This window comes from Corythoichthys intestinalis, chromosome 1 (genome assembly GCF_030265065.1).
Source record: "Corythoichthys intestinalis isolate RoL2023-P3 chromosome 1, ASM3026506v1, whole genome shotgun sequence".
Classification (NCBI taxonomy): Eukaryota; Metazoa; Chordata; class Actinopteri; order Syngnathiformes; family Syngnathidae; genus Corythoichthys; species Corythoichthys intestinalis.
Window position 1 is genome coordinate 482276 of NC_080395.1, and position 24897 is coordinate 507172.

The window sequence follows — 24897 nt, forward strand, 5'->3', positions numbered from 1 at the left end:
AAACATTGTCATCCACCCTAAAACAAAATGAATTGCGACTCCAATCGAGGACTGTCTAGTTATCTTCTGAGCAAATTAGAACGCGACCCAGATGAAGGACTGTCTTGCTTGGAACGGAATGCAGCCAGGGTGCTTCCTTCCTGTCTGTGTCTCGGTCCTTGCGGGGACGCTCAAAACAGTCTGGCCGCCCATCGTCTCTTGCTGGCCGGCTTCTTTTCAGCGCGAAAGCCGGCCTCTCCTACCTACTGGGCCGGGAGCGAGTGTGGACCGGGGTACAGAACGTGTGGCCTTAGCGGGAAAACGACGACATGCCGGCGGTGTCGAAAGGGGACGGAATGCGCGGCCTGGCCGTCTTCATCTCCGACATCAGGAACTGTAAGTTTATCCAAGTTAGCCGACAAGATAAGAAACAATAAGACTTTATGAATGGCTCGAACGTAAACGAGCAATCGTTTCAGGAAATCAGGATCGATTTGTCGCGAATGCTATCGGAGTTCTGTAAACTCGTAACTTTAAGGCGCCTAACTGGCTAGCTAATTAGCTGTTAGCTCGAAGCAGTGACGAAGGGCGTGACCGCCGCTTTAAAAATAAAAGTCACCATTTGAAGATTACAAACAAGAATTGAACAAAAACAACAATTGTTTGTCTCTTTTGAACGGCATTTGCCCGCGAGCTGATTAAAACGCAATACCTGTCACAGAAAGTTGAATTATGATATTTATCGGTATTAACCCCTTTAAATCTACGAAATATATTTCAAAAAGTATTGGGAAAATACACAATTTCTTGAAAATAATGATTTTAAGTATCTATGGAGGATAGGCCTGTCGCGATAACAAATTTTAGTGTGCAATAATTTGTCTCATAAATTATTGCGATATGCGATATTATTGCGCCCCCCCATTTAAAAAAAACAAAAAACAAAAAAACAATAACAGTGAGAATACAGTTTATATTAATAGATCAAGTACACCCATCTAAACGCAATGAATATTTACTCTTAAATTTAAAAAATATTTAAGAAATCATAACTAAAAACAATAGACCATGCCTCTTAAGTAAAAGACAACAATAATAATATCACACAGAATAAATAAAATGTGTTTTTCAAGAAAAAAAAATAACAAAATTGCACTTAATAACTTAAGCATTTAGGCAATGAATACTTTTCCCCTCATAGCTTCTGCAATGGTGTTCCATAGGGATGCAACGATACAGTTAAGTCATGGTTCAGTACGATTTTCGATACAGGGGACACGATTTTCGATCTGATTCAATGCATTTAATGCTCTGGGGGGGGGGGGGGGGACAAAAAAAAAAAACAATTGTATGTTTTTTTTTTTTTTTTAATTTTTTGCTAACGAGCAGAAATTATATTGCCATCATATAAACTTGCATTTTAGTGCATAATATTTATGTGCTTACTTCTTACTGATCTGAAGAAATTTTGTATAAAAGTGCTGAGAACAATCTTTACTGTTTTTAAAGTGAGGCGGGGCACACTGTTTATTGCTACAGCTCTCTTAGCAGCTAGGTTTACTACATGAGCAAGACATCCTATTTGTGGTCCGAATCCATCTGTGTCACGTACTGAATTAACAATATTTGCAGCATTATCTATAGTAACTGCTATGGATTGATTTGGCCTTCTTAACTTCCATTCAGTCATGGCGGTTTATAATTCATCGATGTAGTATATGGACTACGTGTCCCATAATCACTCTGGGCTCACGTAGCCAATGGCATGGGATGTAGCTCATCTAGTTTGCTTTTACATCATATGTAGTGTGTGCGCACATTAAAAAAGTTAGCAAACGCCACAGAAGTCATGTCTGCTCATTACTGCACAACACCGGCATTTGACAATCGACTTTAATAAACAGGACGAGTTTGAAACACAGCACTCTTAATTTGCCACTCAATGTTCATCATGTCCATTCAGCTGTCTGTTGTCAAACCGAGGTTGTTCGTAGCAGCCAAGTCAGTAACAATGTTTTGGCAGACTTCGTTGTAAATATCCGGTGTTGTGCCGAAAAATAGCCGCCCCGCGTGAAATGTCACCCCTGACGGGAGCGGCCACACGTCAACAACACCGGCACGTCGGAGATGGCCCGCAGTCAATCAGGAGCACTGACGCGGCCGGTGTACATTGAACAATAGGATATAATGGGAACCATTGGCTCCGGCGCTATTTTTTTGCCTGACCTGGAACGAAGATGCATTTTGCGCAGTTGGTAACAAGGAATCCGAAATTTTAACAGCACGTCTGCTGCATGCGCGCACCCACGTGGACGCGAGGCGGTAAATCACAGCGGAAAAATTACCGCCTTCATTTTTATTTATCGTGCGATAAATAGAATTATTGCATATTGCGACAGGCTTAATGGAGGAAATTGAAAGATACAATGGGGAAATCCTGAAGGAAATTATTATATTTTATTTCTTAATTTTTGAAAAATGATTATATACCTTTTCATTTTAGGATTTTCAAATTTTGAGCTGTATTTTTCAAATAAAAATTTCTACTTAAACAAAATAAATTCATATAAATTAGAGGAACACTTCGATAGCAAATCATATCTCAACGGGGGTAAATATGATCTTAAAAATTTTCCCTCATAATAAGTAGTTGACGTGTTAGTTAACAAATGATGCCGCATAGGACGATAGAAATTAAAATGATCATCCTCTAGAGGGGGGAACTCAAAGACACCCCAAAAATGAAATGATGTGGAAAAATGTTGCAGCAGACCAAAATGTCATTGCAGCAACTCAAAATGATTCTCAGTACTTTGTGTGAGCGCCCGACGTGCTTGTATGCATGCATGCATGCCTGGCAACGTCGGGGCACGCTCGTAATGAGACGACGGATGGTGTCCCGGGGGATCTCCTCCGAGATCTGGACCAGGGCATCGCTGAGCTCCCGAAAAGTCTGAGGAGCAACCTTCTGGCGTGGGATGGACACAAACATAATGTCCCAGAGGTGTTCTATTGGGTTTCGGTCAGGTGAACATGGGGGCCAGTCCATGGTATCAATTCCTTCATCTTCCGGGTACAGCCTGCATTATGGTCGGACCAGGAGGAATCCGGGTCCCACGGCACCGGCGTAGGTTCTAACAATAGGTTTCATCCAGATACTTAATAGCAGTCAGAGTGCCATTATCTAATCCATAGAGGTCTGTGCATCCATCCAGGGATATGCCTCCCCAGACCATCACTGGCCCACCACCAAACCGTTCAAGCCGCTTGATGTTGCAGGCAGAAAAATGTTCTCCACGGCATCTACGCACTCTATGGTGCCGGACAGTGAGCACTGGCAGTGCTCGTCCTTTTCCGCCATGCACAAAGGAGGCGGTACCGAGCCTGTTAAGGGTTTATAGACCTCCCTCTCCTGGAATCTCCGCCATGCTCTTGAGACGGAGCAAACCTTCTTGCAATGACACGTATTGATGTGCCATCCTGGAGGAGTTGGACTACTCGTGCAACCTCTGTAGCTTTCAGGTACCGCACCATGCTAACAGAGATGTTGATGCAAGCCAAATGAGAAACTACAGCAGTAGAATGCCAGTCAGTCAAAAAATCAGCCTAAAGAGACGAGGAGGATAAAAAAGTATCAGTGGCCTTAACCTGGGAAATCATTCCTGTTTTGGGGGCCTTCTCATTGTTGCCCCTGTTGTTGATTTTATTAACAACAAAGCTGAAACTGATGAACGCCAACAATTTTGTACCTCAAATTTTTTTCGAGCAGTGTATTTGCCGTCAATCCTCCTCAAAACATTTTGCCATTCGCGTGGATCTTGAACATCTTTATTGAAAAAAAACTTTGTGGGTTCATTTTCAGGTAAAAGTAAAGAGGCAGAGATCAAGAGAATCAACAAGGAGCTAGCCAACATTCGATCAAAATTCAAAGGTAAGTCTAGCCAAAACACTGACCATAAAAAAAATGCGTGTGCTTGCTTCACGTTGCAAAAAAGTGTTTTTTAAAAGAACCAACCCAAGGCAAAAATTTGAGAAAAAATACTTGTTTTGATTCATGAATGGCAAAGTAACATTTATGAAAATGACATCATAGCAGCAAAACATGACAAAGCTATTCTTGGGATAATGCAAATATGCACAAGTTGTTTTAAGAACTAGCACAGTAGCTTACACAATTTTGCTCAAATGTAAGGAGGTATCTTAGATCTAATACTAGTGAGTGGGGTTTACTTTTTTTGACTGTTGTTTATTTATTTGGAATAATATCATTTATAATAAATCCATATTGATATTGGAACAAATTGTGTTGGCTGTGTGATTGTCGTGCACTGATTACTTCTATACGGTTGGCAGCGGGATCCGAGTGGAGATCCGGACATTTTTAGGCGTATTGGCGGTATTACTCAGAGATGTCCCAGTGGTGATTTTTCATTTTTTGACTTTCAATCTCCTTTTTCCAAGATCTGTTTTGTTGTTGCCAATCTGAGATCCCGTATTTCAGACCAATAGAAATGCACAAAAAAAAAAAAATGCAACCAGTGAATGACGAATTCTATTTTTTGTGTTAAAGCGAGCCCCGTTGGTACCTCTTCAAGAAATTCTCTGTTTACAAATATTACACGATGCTCTGTGACTATCATTAGTTTCTACAGAGAATTAGTCCCACAGCGGACATGTTTGCCTACCGGTTGAATTTACAGCATCCGAAGAGCGTGATGGCGCTGAAAACAAATGTAAATAGAGGATCAGATTAAATCGTGTGACCAATGCGATACTCCAAAAATAGCTGCACTGGGCACTGATACCAATACTGAGTATGAGATCGGGACATATGGAATCCCATCTATGTAGCATGTCGGTAGAAACTGGGCGCTATCCGCTGGCGATAATACTGTACATTGCAGGAACAGGTCTATTCATGAAGATGGAAATCATGATGGAAAAATTGTATATATCGTTTGACGATATAAATCGTCATATTATACATGACTGTGTCACACCGGGTTTAAAAATGAACTCGCTGGCTCCCATTGACTGCGACATACGTCGAATCCATTTGAATGGCGGGGTGAATAATCAATACTAGCCTCTCCCAGTTCAAATAGATTTGACCTCTATTGCCGTCAATGGCGCTGAATCAGAATTGAATAATATTAATGCTATGTCTCATCCAGGTGACAAGGCTCTGGATGGGTACAGCAAGAAGAAGTATGTGTGCAAGCTGCTTTTCATCTTCCTTTTGGGCCACGATATCGACTTTGGACACATGGAGGCCGTCAACTTGCTCAGTTCCAACAAATACACAGAGAAACAAATTGTAAGTCCGCATTTGTTTTGGAGCAGTTTTTATATTCCATTGAAGCTTGAATGTAAAACTAAACACAAAAATAACGTGTTTTCAGGATGTACTATGTTTTATCTTATTGCTAAGGAAGATGTTATTGACATGCTAATGGTAATTAGCATTGTGTCGGCATATGTAACTCTGAAAATAATTATTTCGATGTAGTGTATGACTAGAGGCATAAAAAATAAATGAATTTTCCTTCATTGTTTTTTATTTACAGGAATTAAAAACAGTTAAATGATAATGATACATTTAATGAATTTGCAACTTAAATATTGTTTTTTTGGACCGTTTTTAATCAAAGATGTGAAAAAAAACAAAACAACAACAAAAGACAATAATGGCTGCCATTGACGGCGCTAGACATTCAATCCTTTTAGACTGGGAAGGACGAATCCACATTTGTTGATTTGTCCCTCCCAGTGGAAATGGCTTAGACATCTAGCGCTGTCAATGGCACTGAAAGACTAGCATTCTCAGCCAGTCCTCCCAGTTTAATTAAATTGGACAGCTGTTGTTATCAATGCCAGCCAATGAGTCAAAAAATAAAATGTATTCCTCCTCTGTCCAAGATGTACCCATCCACCCTCTCACTTTAAAGGGATTGGACATCAACAAGTGTTAAACTGATTTAGAGTCATTAGTAGATTCTATTATTATAATGGCATATTTACAGGTCTTAACAAAAAAAACAGTCAGGAAGCTAAACATCGAGTGCCGTCAATGGCATTGAAAGACGGGCAGCCCTCCAGTTCATCTGAATTGGACATTAGTTGTTCTTCATGGTGGGCAATGAGTTAAGAAGCTCAACAAGGACAAGTTTTAGGTCAACAATGTCTCTCAACAAGTCATCGACTACCAAAATACAGTAGTTGAAGCTAAAGCTAGTAGTAGTTGAATTACTCTGATCACAAGTTTTAACAAAACCTCGTGCAATGATTATTCTTTATTGGTGAGCAACAGATACTTCCAGACAACTTGTACTTATGAACTTAAATGATCTTGTGTTGTGTTGCCTTCAGGGTTACCTGTTTATCTCCGTGCTGGTCAACTCCAACAGCGAGCTGATCCACCTCATCAACAACGGCATCCGGAACGACCTGAACAGCCACAACCCCACCTTCATGAACCTGGCGCTCCATTGCATCGCCAACGTGGGCAGTCGCGAAATGGCCGAGGCCTTCGCCTCCGACATCCCGCGCATCCTAGTGGCTGGGTGCGGAATTGCGTGAACTCGTTCATAGGCTAGGTTCATACCGCAGGTCTTAATGCTTGAATCCGATTTTTTTGACTTTTTCCGACTCGAGTGAGGCATTAACTTGACGGTCTGAACGGGAAAAGTTGCATAAAAGTGGACCATTTCAAATCCGATCTAGGTCACTTTCGTATGTGGTTCAAATCCGATCCGGGCCATATTTTTCCTGCGGTATGAACCTAGTCATAAAGTCTTTTCCTTTTTAACGCCAGAGCATCTTGTTTTCAAGAGTACAGTAAAAGGTGTAGCTTTACAAGAACCAAGTTGTATTTTTGTCCTTTCCGACTTGTTGAAATGGGAAAATTTCAGTTTTGTGTTATGACTTTTTCATGACAAAATGTAATTTAGTTTTTGTAAAAAACTTCGCTCCCGCACTTCTTTTAGGAGTGCTTTGACCCCTTGATTATACTTGACGCAAAAATACATAAAGCTATGCGTACAGTAGTATTAATAACAAAAACTAAATGTAGAAAATATAATTGAAAAATATATCAAAATATACAAAAAAGAAAGTAAATATATATACCGTAATTTTCGCACTATAAGGTGCACCTGACTATAAGGCGGCACCCACCAAATGTGACAGGAAAACGGCATTTGTTAATAGATAAACCGCACTGGACTATAAGCCGCAGCTGTACTCACTTTATTATGGGATATTTACACCAAAATATATTAATTGGTAACACTTTATTTAACAGCGGCGTAATACAACTGTCATAAATGAACCACCATAAAGCTTTGAACCAAGTGGCTGCAAAGCTCCATTGCTTCAAGGGGCGTCATTTGGCCACTGCTCCCTTGGGGGCGGGGGGGGGCAGTCAACCTCTACTGCACCTAATGTTAACACTGTTGTTGCCCAACATGCCTCCTAGCGTGCATTGCAGCGCTACAGATGTAAATAAGAATCAAAATTCATGTTCTGTGCTAATTTTTTATTCAGTTGCTGTTCCAGGTGTTTCATTAATTGCTTGTTATGGCATTTGGTAACACTTTATTTGACAGTGGCGCCATAAGACTGTCATTAGACAATCATAATTATGACATGTCCGTGTCATGAGTATTAATGAATGTTTATAACTGATGTCATTTAGTGTTATCCGGTAAATGATCTCATTTTTGAATGGATGTAAAAGAGGCGAGCTGGACATAAATGGAGTTGGTGCCGGATGTCACTTAATGACATCTGTCATAAGCATTCAGAAATGCCCATGATGGTGTCATGTCATAATTTTGATGGTCTTATGACAGTCTTAAGACGCCGCTATCAAACAAAGTGTTAACAAAAATACCATAAATAATAATAAATAATTAGCACTGAACATGAATTTTGATTGTTATTTATATCTGTAGTGCTGCAATGCATGCTACGAGACATGGGTTGCCTATTAACCCAAATAAATCAACAAATAAGCCACAGGATTCAAAATGAAGGAAAAACGTAGTGGCTTATAGTCCGAAAATTACAGTTGATCAATTTTTAGAAAAATCTAGGTATAAAAAAATCTTTTTTTTTTTTATATTTTCAAACCAGTTTCTTTGATTTTCTTAACATTAATTTTTTTCAATTTTTCTTTGAAATGTTCCCCAATTTGAAAAAACGAGACTTTATAAGATTGTCCTTTTCAGGGACACCATGGACAGCGTGAAGCAGAGCGCGGCGCTGTGCCTCCTCCGCCTCAATAAGACTTCACCTGACCTGGTGCCCATGGGCGAGTGGACGGCCAGGGTGGTCCACCTGCTTAATGACCAGCACCTGGTAAAACTTAACGCACCAAAGCTTGTTTTTTTTGTTTATTTGTAACTCATCTTTGGCTCTAGCTTTCTAAACGGTGCACATTTTTGCAGCCTTTTCTGACTCTTTCCGGCCGTAGGTGACCTACCTGTGTGTTTTCAGGGCGTGGTGACGGCGGCCACCAGCCTCATCGGCAGGCTAGCCCAAAAGAGTCCGGATGATTTCAAAACGGCCGTGTCGCTGGCGGTGGCCCGACTTAGCAGGGTGGGTGTGGCTTGACGGTTAGCTGAAGAATCACATTTACTCCTTTGAAATGTACTCACTAATTTTTTTCAGATCGTGACATCGGCGTCCATCGATCTTCAGGACTACACGTACTACTTTGTGGCGGCGCCGTGGCTCTCTGTTAAACTGCTGAGACTGCTGCAGTGCTACCCGCCACCTGGTGCTTATTCTTTGATTTTGACAGCATTTGTGTTTGAACCCGTGCCGGAATCTTATCTTTGGTGCGTGGCAGAGGACACGTCGCTGCGAAGTCGCCTGACGGAATGTCTGGAGACCATCTTAAACAAAGCCCAGGAGCCACCCAAGTCCAAGAAGGTTCAGCACTCCAACGCCAAGAACGCCGTCCTCTTTGAAGCCATTTCGCTCATCATCCACCATGACAGGTCCAAGTTTGCTTTCAGAAAATACTTAAGAGCTACGGATATTCAAATGTGATCTGCTGTCGCGCAGCGAGCCCACCCTACTGGTGCGAGCGTGTAACCAACTGGGTCAGTTTCTCCAGCACCGTGAGACCAATTTACGCTACTTAGCTCTGGAGAGCATGTGCACGCTGGCCAGCTCCGAGTTCTCCCACGAGGCCGTCAAGACGCACATGGATACCGTTATCAACGCTCTCAAGGTCAGTTGTTTTTTTCCTGCTATATTGGTTTTATACTGTATAAGCTCTTCCACTGCCATTGACTGCAGTAGGCGTCCAATCGTGTGACGTCCAGTCATTCTTCTGCTGTGAATTGAAATGATTGATTCTGTCACGAGTAGACGCCCAATCTATTTGAACTGGGAGGGATGGCAGCGAATGAATGTTCGCTGTCGTTTTTTTCTAGAGTTGTCCGATGCCCCACTGGCTGCTTAGATAATGATAAATATAAAAAGTTCAAAGTTTTCCAAATAAAATAAACATTCTGTGAAAATGAATAGAATAACTTAAACTGAAATTGTAGAAATTGTCCCGTATGAATAATACAAGTTAAAGTGAGCTAAAATGTCCATTAATAAATAAAAGGAGTCATTCACAATTTAATCACGTTTACAGTAGTTACGCCAAATCGCAACTAGGGGGCGACCAAAGCATTACAAATACGGGAAGGCGATCATAGGACATGCCAATGCAGATTTTGGTATTTTCTTACCATTTTAGATTTCTTAGTGACTATTTCTTTCGACGCAGTAGTTATATGTAACGAGTTTATTAATTCATTATTTTTCATTCATTTATCGTTCATTTCATTTCTGCCCCATCAATGCAAATGGTCTATTCATATCACAAATCCCAAGCATCTTAGGCCATGTCCACACCTAGCAGGGTTGTTTTTTTAAACCGAGGATTCAGCCCTATTACGTCTACACCTGCACGTTTGTTGAAAAAAAAAGCTTCCACAGCCAATCGCAGTTATTTGTTTTTAAGTACATTCATAACAATGCGTGAAAAATAGTTGTCCATAGTACCCCCATCCTTCGCATGTGTTCTTCAATATGAAGCACTGCAAGAGTTTGTAAATAAACGAAAGCAAAAAGCACCTGTCTAATAATTAGTTCTAAACGTAAACGATGTAAACGTTGGTTTCATGTGTGACACAGGAACAAAGTTGGTCAGTGACAGTCAAATATTCGGTTATCGGTGTTCACGTGATGGCGCCACAAACTCAGAATTTGCACATCTTCACTTTGGACGAAGTTTTTAAGAACCCTCGTTTTCAATGCCCAAAATGTGCGTGTGGATGATAGCCCAAACCGTAGAAAAAGTTCTACTTTTTGCTAAATACCCTGCAATGTGTAGACATGGCCTTAGTTGGGAGACATCTAATGGTCAATTAGCATAACTGCTGTGCTAAACTGTGACCAGAAAGCAGAAGGCTCCTACATTCACTTTGAAGGCAATATGCATCGTAGGCCAAACCCGATTATGAAATAACCGATAATATCGGACAACTCGTGCTTTTTTCCCCCCATTTATTTAAAGCTGGTTTTTCAAATTTTAGATTTACATCAATTTCAGCATTTTTTGAAAAATTAAAGAAACGCATCACGGTTAGGTAGTATTCATCATCGTCATCATTTTTCACACGCGCTTGTCCCTCAGACGGAGCGAGACGTGAGCGTTCGCCAGCGCGCGGTGGACCTTCTCTACGCCATGTGTGACCGCAGCAACGCCAAGCAGATCGTGGCGGAGATGCTGAGCTACCTGGAGACCGCCGACTACTCCATCCGAGAGGAGATAGTACGTACGGCAAATATATCCTCGGATATAAAGGTTTCCTCGACAATTTCCCTCCCCTCCAGGTGCTCAAAGTGGCCATTCTGGCCGAGAAGTACGCGGTGGACTACACCTGGTACGTGGACACCATCCTTAACCTCATCCGCATGGCCGGAGACCACGTGAGCGAGGAAGTGTGGTATCGTGTCATCCAGATCGTCATCAATAGAGACGACGTACAGGGCTACGCAGCCAAGACGGTCTTTGAGGTGAGGGCCGACCGACCGTCTCGTGACGCGGTCCTGGACTTTGACCTCATAGTTGCCGAATCCCTCGTAGGCCCTTCAAGCACCCGCCTGTCATGAGAACTTGGTGAAAGTGGGAGGCTACATCCTGGGGGAGTTTGGTAATCTGATTGCCGGAGATCCGCGATCCAGGTACGAGCTAGGGATGCGCCCGATTCGACCGCGTGATCCGAAATCGGGTCTGTCAGGGAAGCTCAAATGTGAACTCCAAGACAAGTGTTACCTCGATAGCGCGAATAGAGAAATGAATACGACCCCAACCATGGATTGCTTTTCTTCGAAGGCTTTATGAACAAGAGCTCTCGGGTACAAACCGATGTGACCCAGCCAGGAGCTGTGATCACCCAGAAAGTACAAAGAAGTACAATAGAGGCTGGACATTTATACTGTTGAAAGGGCGGTGCCGAAGCCCACCGTGAAAGGAAGCTTACTAAGAAACGAAACTCATCATCTCACAAACCTGGGTATTTTTCCCATATAAAAACATCTTTGAGCTGAGACCTTGAACACCGGTCCCGGCTAGAACGAAGATAAGCTTGGTCTGATAAACCACAGTTGCTCATTGTGTTCATTCAGGGCATATTGGAAAACAGGAACATAACAGTCCATATTTGGGCATTTTATGAAGGCTACGGAGAGGCACACTCAACAGATTAATGCTACAATGTTCTCATGCAAGCATAACAAAAGCATACAAAATATGTTGTATAATGGTTGTGTTTTAAGCATAAATTAAATTCTCTCACAAGGTCCTATCAGGTCATTTGAGAGGATCGGAATCGGGTTTTTAATACGTATTTTTATTTTGAACTCATTAGTTGACATTAAAGACTATAGACGTTCAATCTATTTTGAATGGGAGGGTTGGCAGCGATCATTTGATTGGGGGGAAGTGAATTGGCTAGTCAATATATTGATCTTTCACGAAAATACAGTACTACCTCAACTACAGAAAACGGATCTATGCTGTTTTAATAGTTAAGCCATATTTTTGTTGGTTTTATCCTTTAGTCCCTTGGTCCAGTTCAACCTGCTTCACTCCAAGTTCCACTTGTGCTCGGTGCCCACGCGAGCGCTGTTGCTCTCCGCCTACATCAAGTTCATCAACCTTTTCCCGGAGGTGAAGAGCACCATCCAGGACGTTTTGCGCTCGGACAGCCAGCTCCGCAACGCCGACGTGGAGCTGCAGCAGAGAGCCGTGGAGTACCTGAGGCTCAGTTCTATCGCCACCACAGACATCCTGGTACGCGGTAGGACTACGTGCCGTTTGTGAGCGGGTCCCAGTTTCGATTTTCTTCCCTCCGCAGGCTACCGTATTGGAGGAAATGCCGCCTTTTCCGGAGAGAGAGTCTTCCATCCTGGCTAAATTGAAAAAAAAGAAGGGACCCGGCAACCTGCCCGGCATCGATGACACGCGCCGCAACGTGAACGGCGACGCGGAACACAACGGCGAGAACGGCGACGCTGCCGGCACGGTGACGTAAAATTGGCGCGCTTACTTTTCTTTTGGCTACTTGCTGACTTTTCACTTTTCCTCTTTTTTCTTTCTTTGATTCCCTTCCCCCTTCCTTTCATCAGTCCCCTCCTTCACTGATGATGGCGCCTCTCGCCAACAGGCCTCGCCCCGCCCACTCTATTCCTATCATGGTACATAAGATGACTGCGTTTGAATTACGTCTTGATGTTTGGAGTGTTCCATGTAGTTGGTGGTCCGTTTCATACGGCTAATGTTCAAAATATCAAAAAATAAATCAGTGGGCAAACATTTTATACAGCGGGCCTGTAACTGTAATGCTACTAGTTGAATGTAACACGTGCAAACGTTAGTTGGTTTTGGTCACTTGTTGAAGTAGAAATACATTTCATTTTTTAATGTATTTTTTAAAATAAAAGTTTTGTTTTTTCATAGGGTCAGTTTCGCCCCTCATGTTCACGGTTGCGCCACATATAAAAGAAAAGCCCCAATCATTTTATTTTTAAAAATGCGTATTGTCCGACAGTTTTTGTCCCATTCACATAATTTGTGCATCCCAAAAAGTTATTAGTCAATGGATAATGTTGACATGTACAAAATTTCTTTATCTCGATCAGAGTTTGGATTCAATTTAGGATCGGCCATTCAGGTAAACAAAATTGTCGGTGTCAGGATAAGCGACCGGGTTTGCAAACAGTAGGACGTCGACTAGATACTCAGAGGTAATTTCCCCTCCCCCCCCCTAATACTGGGTTCCCCACTTCACATTACTAACTTTGCTTGAGCACACGCGTCACACACCTCTCCCAATCACACTCCTATCAGACCTATCTTCCCTCTTCTTATCCTTCAGTTACTAATTGCTCCTCCCCTCAACATGCACACACGATGTCCTCTAGTAAGAAGTTATAGCGCCACTGCTTACACTCGGTAGCATGAAAATTTGACATAGATGTGACCGAAAATTCGGTGCCGAAAAACATCGGCCTCAAAATTAAAAATGCATCATTGGTTTTCGGTAGATGTGACAGAATATTCGGCACCGGAAATAGCTAAAAAAAATATTTCGGTTTTTGGTGTTGAAAACCGAAAGTTTACCACAGAATTAGGCCTGAACGATATTGGAAAAAACTATTGTTGCGATTTTTTTTAGGTGTGCAATATATTGCGATATTGTATTGTGATAGTAAAAAAAAAAACATTTTTAAAGAAATATTCACTAGATGACTTGAATAGCTGTTTGGAAATACTTTGCATGACACACCGTGACCACAGTGTATTCATATAATACCGTTTCATTTGTGAATGATTAAGATTGCTGTATTATTATGAAGGGATCCAGGAAGCCATGTCTGCACAAAATAGATAATTTCTTGAACACAATATTTGACACTTCAACAGCAGCAAATACATTAAATGACAAATAAAAGAGCAGGTGCATTCGTCCCCTGAGTTTTTGACAAAATATAACAATAAATAACAACTTCGGTAAAATAACAACAAAGTTGTAAACATATTTGAACAAAAATATTAAATATGACAAATAAGAGTTGTTCACAAACTATAACAATAAATAAGAACCTCAGTAAAACAATAAAGTTGTCAACATATTTGAACTTAAATATTAAATCTGTCAAATAAAAGTGCAAGTGCATTAGTCCCCTGAGTTGTTTACACAAAATATAACAATATAGAACTGCAAAACTGCAACAAAGTTGTAAAAATATTTAAAAAATATTAAGTATCAAAACTTTATGTGCAGCTGTACTATAGTTATTTGAAAAATACGATTTACAGTTAATTTAAATATAAAAGAAACAGAAACTCAATTGAACTTGTAAATAATTGAACTGAATAACAGCAAATAACTGATGAATAACAGAACCATTTTAACTCCCAAATTTATGTATTTGTCTGCATATCGTCCACCTTCCTTGCTCAGCAATTCTCAACTGGGTCTCATCGGTTTTTGGCCAAGACTACTAGTTTATCCACCATTGCAGGCTTGAGACAACAACGTTGGCACGTAACAATGTTCCCACCTGTACTAAAAAGCCTCTGATGGGAAGCTCGTAGCAGGAATGCATAGATACCTGCGTTTTAAATGGTCCCACATGTTCGACGGATTACTTCTTGTTGAGGCAACCATGGCGAGGCACTGTCAACAGGGCTGTTTTTTTGTTCCTTATATTCTTGTCGATAGCCAAAATACTTCCAAAACTCCTTTTGGAGACAGTCTTCCCTATTCAACGTGCTGCTTGATTGCTTGCTTTCACTTTGAAAACGGCCCCTCCTCCCTCCGCTCTGCTGTTCGGCCCCTCCTCCCTCCACTCCGCTCTAGCAGGGGAGGGGGAGGAGCCGAGTACTGCGAGCTGGAGAGAATGAGAGACTGTTCACTCTCCTTCTCGCTCCTTGCTCAAAACAAACGTTTGTGGATTTAAAAAAATGAAATGAAAAAACTATCGCACGTCCTTGCGATGGGACTATTGCGCATGCGCACATCGCGATGGCGATGTTTAAACGATATATCGTTCAGGCCTAGAATAGTAGTCATTTTTTGATGATATCATTAAAACAAGGGGAGAAACAACACTACTGGCTCACAGCCAAGCCAGCATGTCCGACGTTTGGATACTTCCAAACCGCGGGCTACTATTCAGTCTTCAACACCGAAATAGTGTTTGTAGCTATTTTCGGTGCTAAATTTTCAGCACATCTCTAATACTTAAAGATGCATGTTCCTCTTTAACTCCCATGTGGCACGTTAAAATTCTTTAGCCTATAAAGAGACTCAGATTCACATTTCCTGTGTTTCAGCAGCGGAATAAGACAGGCTGAAAATATAATGTTATATAGCTCCGATTAGGACTTGCATGTTCATGCGTCACACTTTTGGTCAAAACTAATTATTTTGACACGGCCGAATATACCAAAAAAAAGGAGTAGAAGAAGAAGCAACAAATATTGCTACGTCCATTTCTACTTTAACCGTTAGCGTTATTTGCAATGTATCTTCCAATTTTGTCTTGTACCGACCAGGTCTTTTGCTCACTGTGCTTCTACTGGTTTCCGGGAATAACAGAAACATGTATATTGATGTTACAGACATGGGCGGTAAAGGCGGTGTCTTCGAAATTTTCAAAATAAGTGTTTTCAAGCGCACTGATCGGATGCTAAATCCACATAAAACATCCCTCTGGTTAGAAATAAAATCCTGATCGGGTCAGTATATTCCCAGTGGGGGGTGTGCCTTAAGCATTTTTATTCCGATCAGGCTTTTAATCCGAATAAATGTGTCCGTGTAAAGGTAGTCATTGTCTTGTGTGCCGGGGTTGCTCCCACCGAGCGCCACGCGTACTAACTCATTGCCTGCCATTGACAGTGCTAGATGGCCAATTTCAATTATCCGAACTATTGCCGTCAATAGTAGTGAAACGTGCATCTTCGGAGATGATTCATTTTGACCCATCCCATGCTTCTCACGCAGAACTCGGCACATACCTTGAACGATCTGCTCAACCTCAACTCGCCACCCGCCGCCAACTCCAGTCTTCTGATCGATGTCTTCTCGGACGCCGTGCAGGACCCCGCCTCTGCTTTTGACTCCGCCTTTAACCCAGCCCCTGAAGTCTCTGATGAAAGTTTCAGCAGGTTTGTTTTGGCGAAAAATGATGTCAATATTAGTGTTGCACCGATACAGCATTAAAATGACGTCATCGGTATCGGCAATTGCTAATGAATAGCGTGCCGATGCCGTGCAGTATGTGAACTGTCCTGAAATAGTTTCCAACCACTGGTCACTCTACCCATGACGGCCGCCAGCTAGGCATCCAGTTATGAAAAAGTACTTGTGGCCCTTCCCAAGATGATGATCAACATCCAATCGTGTGGTGTCCAATCGTCCTTCTGCTAGGAATTTCAATGAGTTTATCACTAGTAGACGTTTTGAAGCGGAAAGATTTGCCGCGAATGAACGTTCGTTTATTCACTGCCAACATCCCACTTCAAATGGATTGGACGTCTACTAGTGATACTCATTTTCAATTCACAACAGAAGGATGATTGGATGCCACATGGTTGGCAATTGTGGCATGAGTCAGTGGCAGCCAATGAGGTCAATTATAACATTTGTTCTTCCCTGGTCCAAGATGCACCAATTCATTTATCACTAGTACATCTATTTAAAGTGGGAAGGTTGCAGCAAATGAACAAGCAAATGAGCAAAATTCCTCCCACTTTAATTGGATTGGACATCTATGACCGTCCGTGGCAGGCTGGCAGCCAACGAGTGAAGCAGTGTTTGACCAAGCCATGATAGCAGCTACTTTCCAGTAAAGTGCTTATGCAGTTATCGAGCATTACAAGAAATAAGGGGGAAAAAAACAAAAATCACGGTATCTGCATTGGCAGATACCACACAGCCTAGTGTCAGAATCCGTATCGGGAGCCAAAAATTGGTATCGGTACAACATTAACTGCATTACATTACTTTAATCAGTACTGACTGACTGTGAAAACAGCCAATGTCTTTACACACGCAAACATTACCACCCAAAGGCGAAACGGTGCAACTGTCGTCTTCCAAGGTGGGTGGAAGAGACACAGGAGCGTGACGGTGACGCTTAACTTGCGCGTGGTACATAAAAAGCTGCACGAGTATGCACGGTCCTAGACATCCCACAAATTTGGACTGGAAAGGGGAGAATGAACAAATGATGTATTGTTTTAACAAAGGAACCAACAGGTTACTAGCAAACTAGAGTACTGTTGTGTCTTATGTTAAGTCAGTAGCTGCCATTGACGGGGCTAGACGTCCAATTCGTTTAGGCTGGTCCCAGTCAAAATGAGTTTGACGTCTTACCACCGTCAATGGCACGCAAACGTGAGCATTCAAAGTCGGTCCTCCTAGTTTAAAATGAATTGGACATCTATTGTTGTCAGTGGTTGACAACGAATAAAGACTATTTTGCTTAAAGGGTATGTCATGCCCGGGGAAAATGTTAATATTCCATCATTTATCCATAAACGCATGCCTTTTGTATTCATATCATGCCACTTTGTGTAATTACACACAAGAAAATGAGAGAAATTTGGCTCGATTGTCAAGCTAAAACGACCGGCGCCAGAGATCTGGCAGATTGTGTGCGTGACGTCACGACAAGTGAAGAGAGTGCCACCGGCCATTAGGAGGGCAGCGCCTGTCTGCATCGATAGAATTCCTTCTAGTGAGGGGAGTGGATTAGGGGTGTTTTGTTTTATGCTGATGCATTGTGTTCGTCCTGCACATATTCCAGGTTCCCTCATGAAGAAACACCCCTCGTTGTCAATAAAAGAGAATCCAGAATCGTTTCTTCAACAAGAAAAAGGCTCAGTGCTTTAATACTGAATGGCGGCGATGATGGCAGACAATTTCCTTTCGCGTTTCAGCGACGAATCCGACGTAACGAATGTTCATCTAATGGTGACGAGGAGAGTTACGAAGCTGTTTTAGGTTACCAATTTGAGCCCAAACCAACGCCAATGCAGCGTAATGAAACGGTCATTGAGGGGAGCAATGACACTGATGAAACATCGGCAGCAGATCGTGTGGGAAACACCAATGATTTGTTTTGCATTTCTTTTTGTGAAGCAGATACACCGTGACTGCAAAATAAAGGAATGCATAGCATTTATTGCGCTATCATAGCTTTTCGCTCTGCCAACAGACACAAATATGAATGGGATCAGAGGATTTGTTCTATATATTTTACGAACGATAATTTATACATGTGTCTAGTCCTGTATCCAATGCGTGACATTTTTTTATTATAAAAGAGTACTCACTCTGGCCATTTCGAGCTTGGCTGCTCCCCTCCTTTGCTTAGCCTTAGCCTCCTTTGCCAGTCATCGTCCTCTTTCTTGATATCTCGGGACATTTAGGTGGCTGCGCGTGTATGGTCGGCACCGCATCTCCTTTGAGCCGCAATCTTTTAGCAAAACCCGATTTCACTTGTCCATAGTTCGAGAAGCTTTCAGGTGGAAAATAACAGAAAACCGTGCCGGAGGCTAGGTCTAGAAAATTAGCCCTCTTTGCACGGACGAACTTTACCCATTGTCTGCGTAGTCCATCTTTTTTTTTCGCGTTCAGGAACTCATGGATACTATATTCCGATAAATAGCTATTTGTACACCACATAGCACAGCAGTTTTGAACCATTCTAGTGATGTTTTGGTCAAACAAACCCGAACGCTACTCTCTCGTCGATAAAAAACAATGGCACCTGGCTCCGCCTCGACTGTCAATCACTTGCCGTGACGTCCCCGCCCCATTCGGCTGTTTCCGGAACACTTTCGGAAATGTTCGTCATTTTCGATCTATTTTCCATAATTGCTCATTAATGTGATTGATTTTTTTGTTAACTTTATAAATATTTGTTATCTTGGCACATAACGGTTCTATTGATGTCTTACACCCCCTTTGCCGCTACATACCCTTTAAAAGAATGTCGCAACAAAATAGCGTCACTGTATTCATATACAGCAGGGGTGGGCAAACCGGTCCTCGAGGGCCGCAGTGGGTCCTGGTCTTTGTTCCAACTGATTCAGCACAGACAGTTTAACCAATGAGGTTTCAGTTGAAATAAGAAGCACCTGACTGCAATCAACTGATTGCACTTGTAAGAAACCAGATTGGTGAAAAGTTGTCCTCATGATGAGTATGAACAAAAACCCGCACCCACTGCTGCCCTTTGTGGAATAGTTTGCCCACCCCAGATTTACAGAAATGCTGCACGGAAATAACTGTGAAGAAGACAAAAGTTTTCAATGGATTGTCCACACACTGTTTAAGTGAAGAGCTCCATTGTAAGTTGAACTCCAGCTTTTTGTGATATTCAATGATATTTTCATATGTGTTGACACAGGTTCGTGTGTAAGAACAACGGTGTTCTCTATGAGAATCAACTTTTACAGATCGGACTCAAGTCGGAGTACCGGCAGAATTTGGGTGAGCGGCTTTCAATCCTCTAACTCTCCCCCCGTGCCAAAGATGTCCAATCCGCGTTTGTTTATGGTTAATGGAGCTCAGTCTTCATTTCTCACGTCTTCCAGGTCGCATGTACGTGTTTTTCGGCAACAAGACGTCCAGCCAGTTTCTCAGCTTTTCGTCGTCGGTGACCGGCGACGACGCGCTCAAAACGCATATCCTTTGCAATTGTCGTTTTCGTTTGCTGAAAAGACCCGTGAATGTAAGACCAAAATAAGTAGACTGAAAACGAATGGGATGAGATGTGCGATTACCTAGTTTGTTTTGGTTTTTTTTTTTTAATGAATTTGCAAACATTTCTGGTAAACATTTTTTAATTTATAATGAACTCCTTGATGCCTGATGCTTTGATACATAAGCCCATAGAAATATAGAAAATTAAATTAAAATCGGATTATTCAAAATTATAAATACGTTTTTTTTCCCCCACATTTTTGGTTGTCTAAGCTTTTCTATCTTTAAGATTTTTTTTAAATCAATATTTTTTATGTACCTATGCATATTTTTGAACTCCCTGGTCGCCGTTGACAGCGTTAGACATCCAATCCATTTGAATGGGAAGGTTGTCAGCAAATAAACAAACGTTCATTCGCTATCAACCTCCCACTTCAAATGGATTGGGCGTCTACTAGCGATAAACACATTTTCAATTCACCACAGGAGGATTATTGGACGCCACATGGACCATTTTGGCACGAGTTTGTAATATTTATTTCAACATTTCTGGTGGTGCTCTGTGTTTTTCTTTAATCCCCATTGCACATGTGAACGTACACGCCAAAGCAGTGGATCCCGTGATCGAGGGCGGCGCTCAAGTTCAACAGGTCCTCAACATCGAGTGCGTGTCAGAGTTCAGCGATGCTCCGCTACTCAACATCCAGTTCAGGTTGGAAAAAAGCAAAACCAAATCACACCAACCTAAGTATCAACAGCTCACAAAGGAAAGGGACGGGGGAAAAAAATCTGTCTAGGGCCACAAATTGCAATATAGCGAGGGTTCGTGGTAAACAGCCCGGCATGTGCGTTTGCAGGTACGGCGGCACTCCCCAAAACATCTCTATCAAACTCCCAGTAATGCTCAACAAGTTCTTCCAGCCTACCGAGATGACGTCCCAAGACTTCTTCCAGCGCTGGAAGCAGCTCGGCCTGTGAGCCTTCCGACCCGAAACGCCCGAGCCGAACCGAACCGACGGCCTCCCGTTGAACGGTTTTCTCTGTTCCAGCCCTCAGCAAGAAGTCCAAAAGATCTTCAAGCCCAAACACCCGATGGACACTGAGGTGGCCAAAGCCAAGGTGAGCTTTTAACACGTTGCTGTTGAAAATTTGGACAAATACAGTCGTTGAAATGTGTTTTGCTTGAACTTTGTGAGATTTTGGGCTTTGGCGTGGCTCTGCTGGACGGGGTGGATCCCAACCCGGCGAACTTTGTCGGCGCTGGCGTCATTCACACCAAAACCTCTCAGGTGGGATGTCTTCTCAGGCTGGAGCCCAACATGCAAGCACAGGTAACCCCCGCACGCACCCGCGCTCGGGCTGCCACCAACAATGATATTGATAGTTGACTAGACATGTGCTGGTTGGTTTCACGGTTTACCGTGGTGTGAAAACGTCGCGGTTTCAAAACCACAAAAAATTTTCCGTCATACCTTAGTACGGTATTCGCTATTTTTCATGTGCCAAAATGCAGCCGAAGTGGCTTGGTGCGGCAGCGCTCACCCTTCCCCTGTTTGTTGCCGTGAGTGTCAGTGACGCTATTCTGCTAAACAGCCAGCAAACCCAAAAACACACCCTCCAAACACAAGGCGTACTTTTCTTCAATTTATTGAGCTCTCAAATCGTGGTGAAATATACAAATGAAAACATTTAAAACGTTGTACAATTCGATTTTTCCACGTGTGATTAGGTTCAACAGGATAGCAGTAGCACCATGAAAAAGTTCGCCAAAAACAAAACACACATTTTCCTTTCAAATTCAATATCCAAACTAAAACTTACAAAGACGAATGTTAGGCTAGGCTAAGCTGAGAGAGCAGCTTCGTCGAAGTTTTATGTCTCACAGCCGCTGAGTGAGTAACAAGCTTGAATGAAGGGGGAAAGAAAAAGGATCGCGTCAAAGATCGCTAATTGAGAAAGGAGGTCTCACTCCTCACTTTTTTTTTTTTTAGATGAAACCTTTCCTCAACAATACTTACATTTTAACTAATTTATAAAGCTAACTTATACATTTTTAACTAACCTATTAACTTATGAATTCTTTGTTCTTTTTAACACAAAGGCATGGCATCATGTAGAGCAGAGTTGACACAGTGGCTGAAAATGGCGAAACTTCACTTGAGCTCCCCCCCTCAAAAAAAGTCATACAGTATATATTTTTATTTAGAAGTGTTTTTACTTTTTTTATAGCAATTATATTGTTCTTACTCTAATATTGAGCAACTTGAGATGTGGCTGTGGGTAGGGCTGGGCGATATGGCCTTAAACATGTATCACGATAAATTGAGCAGATTTATCTCGATAACGATAAATGACGATAAATTCGCCCAAGCGGACTGTTATATAATTTGAAAATCTGAATCAATGCATGAAATACAGATGAACTATTTCTTGTTGATTTATTTACCAGCATTCAATTTGATATACTGTATTTAACAATTGTACATGCAGTCTAAACATTAAGTTTATAAAAATGTATTGTAAGCAATGAGAATTCAAGTATGAACATTTATAACAACGTGTATGACTTGAACAATGTACATTGTCAAAATCAGTATGCCTGTGCAAACATGTAATTGTATCACAAATGACTTGCAGCTTGAACAGTACACTTCAAAAAGACAACTTACTGTTACAACTTACTGCAATGTCATTGTAGCTGCTGTGACATAATTATTAAATACAAGCGTTTACTTTATGGTTTAAGGGTTTTTTTCCCCCCCAGTGCATTTTTTAATAAATGCACGCACAATAAAAATAGCTGGGGCCATTTCTCGGTCATTATAAGTTTCGCCGTTGGATTGTACTTTATGCTGAATGCTTTACCATCACAAAAGCTATCAGAGGAATCACACACAGACAGATACAAAATAACGCCACATAGTAATTGCTAGATGCAGTCCGTGCCCAATCCACTCATTAAGTTCAGCCGTTTCGACAAGGTTAGAGCCGCTATCCGACTCCATAACGTTCATTTGTAGCGTTAGCCGCTAGCTAGCGTTAGCCTGGCTACCAGTAGAAAAAGCACTGAAAGCACCATCTCCGGAAATCGTGAGAACAAAGGAGGACAGCGGGTGAAAGCCCGTCTGGATGCCACCTAGAGTCTACTAAATGTCGGTTGAAAGTTTGGTGAACCTCCCTTAAGCCACACTCCATCACGTTTTGCTTGTAGCGTTAGCTGCTAGCGTTAGCTTACCGGGCTTTTGTTTGATTGGCTTCCTGATGATCACGTGACTCCCTACGTAAGCACATTCACTGCTTTCTTAAACGGGGAATGAACATAGACGAAAAACACAGAATCAAAGCGGGATGAAAAAACTATATTTTCTTGTTTTATTAATTTACCGAATTTACCGACATGGTCAAAATTATGTCGGTCATCGTTAAGAATTTCGGTGACGGTAAATTTTCGGTTTACCGCCCTGCTCTAGCTGTGGGTATAGTCAAGGTTTTATTTTTTTAAATTTTGTATAAAATATTTGTTATTTTTTGTTTATCTATTTTCACACTATATTCATGTTCCAATTTGCAAATATGTTTTGAAAAAAAATCCTGTTCAATGGGGGAAAAAAAAAAGTATTTATTTATTAATTTTTTTAAAACCCACACATCTCAAAATTTTGGAGCTATAATTGCAATATCGTGATACCGCGGTATTTTTGCTCACGGTTATCGTATCGTCAAAATCTCATACCGGCACATGCCTATAGTTGACTAATCATTATCAATATGGACTGTTGTATTACTCTGGATTTGACGTTCCAACAGAAAATGTGCATTGGAACCGAAAGCGGCGCACTTAGACAAGCTGGACTGTGACTATATTAGTGTTGCACCGATACCAATTCTGACACAGTGTGGCATCGGCCAAGGCCGATACTGTGTCACGACCGTGGTTTTTGAAAAAAATATTAGAATTAAATAGCAGCACTTAGCGTTTGGTTCATTCGCTGCCACCCTTGACACTTCAAATGATTGGACCTCTATTAGTGATAAACTCATTGGTGGGAGGGTGGATCTTGGCCAGAGGAAGAATAATTTGTTTATTTTTTACCTTAATGTCTGCCATTGACAGCGCGAGACGTCCAATCCATTGGAAATGGTAGTGGTGGCAGTGAATGAATGAATGCAAAATGGATCGGTGGTCCAGTGCAGTCAAATGCAGCCAAGGAGTTTTCAAGATTTGGACAATTTTTGCACTCTAACAACTGCAACAAGTTGACTATCAAAACAATGTTGATGAATCGTGGCAGCCCTCGCACACACACACACATATACGTGTGCTGTTGCTAACTAATGACGTGCGTCTTTTTTTGTCAGATGTACCGTTTGACTTTACGGACAAGCCGGGACGCCGTTTCTCAGAGACTTTGTCACCTGCTCTCAGAACAGTTCTAAAAGCGTAATTGTACAGTGTAAAGTTGTGTGTGTGTTTGCGCGTGCATGTTTTTTTTTTATATATGTATTTTTGGCACATAGCTTTACTGCCTTTGACTCGCACCAATTTTGCACTTGAGTCCACGAGAGGGTGCTCTTTTTCCACCATCTCAGCTTTGTAGCCAGCCACCTTGACTTTTAAAGCAATACACACTCACACGTGCACTTTGTACCACAGCTCCCAAAGGTGCCTTTTATAGAAAACACTAGCACAGTGCCTCACTACTTTTACCATTTCACACACTATACACTCTGTATTTCTATTTCCTAATGCTCCTCACTGCCTTAAAGAGTTGTTGTTTGGAAATAAAAAAGCTTTTCACCTCACGCGTGTCTTTAACGTTTCAAGAAAGACTTAAGGGCAACCTTAAAGGTGGCCTTAACTTCTTTAACTTAGGTTTTCATGAACTTTTACGCCGGGTTTGAATTTGCTTCGATAGCAGCATTGTTTACGGCAGCCCTTTTCATTTTCGATTTTTGGACGAAATACTTGTTCGCCTTTGTCATATTTTAGTCATTTTAATCTGCGTTATTCGTCTAGTTTTTGTTGATAAATGCTTAAAATGTTGTCGTCTGTGAACTATAAAGGTTTTAGTCCACAAATAAATGAAAAATAACAAGGTTTTCAACCGTTTAAAACAAACATTAA

The 24897-nt window shown here is 41.7% G+C and overlaps 1 protein-coding gene across 3 annotated transcripts; it reads left to right on the plus strand.

The window, feature by feature from the left end:
• The first annotated feature begins 78 nt into the window (after positions 1–78).
• Positions 79–24575, plus strand: LOC130921076 (AP-2 complex subunit alpha-2-like). 3 transcript variants are annotated; one of them, XM_057844741.1, is made up of 23 exons: positions 82–375; positions 3842–3910; positions 5154–5296; positions 6349–6542; positions 8211–8340; positions 8479–8580; positions 8653–8761; positions 8834–8984; positions 9052–9220; positions 10682–10819; positions 10882–11064; positions 11135–11232; positions 12112–12343; positions 12408–12575; positions 12679–12747; positions 16062–16225; positions 19477–19559; positions 19664–19752; positions 20360–20484; positions 20630–20746; positions 20822–20891; positions 20969–21103; positions 24132–24575. In XM_057844741.1, the coding sequence occupies exons 1-23, from the start codon at positions 309–311 to the stop codon at positions 24207–24209; spliced, it is 2883 nt and encodes a 960-aa protein (XP_057700724.1). In that variant the 5' UTR covers positions 82–308; the 3' UTR covers positions 24210–24575. The 3 variants fall into 3 exon arrangements, 2 of the variants coding, with proteins under 2 accessions (XP_057700724.1, XP_057700779.1); XR_009064310.1 differs by lacking the exon at positions 24132–24575 and having other exon boundaries at positions 79–375; positions 20694–20746; positions 20969–21048; XM_057844796.1 differs by lacking the exon at positions 12679–12747 and having other exon boundaries at positions 88–375.
• The last annotated feature ends 322 nt before the right edge of the window (positions 24576–24897 follow it).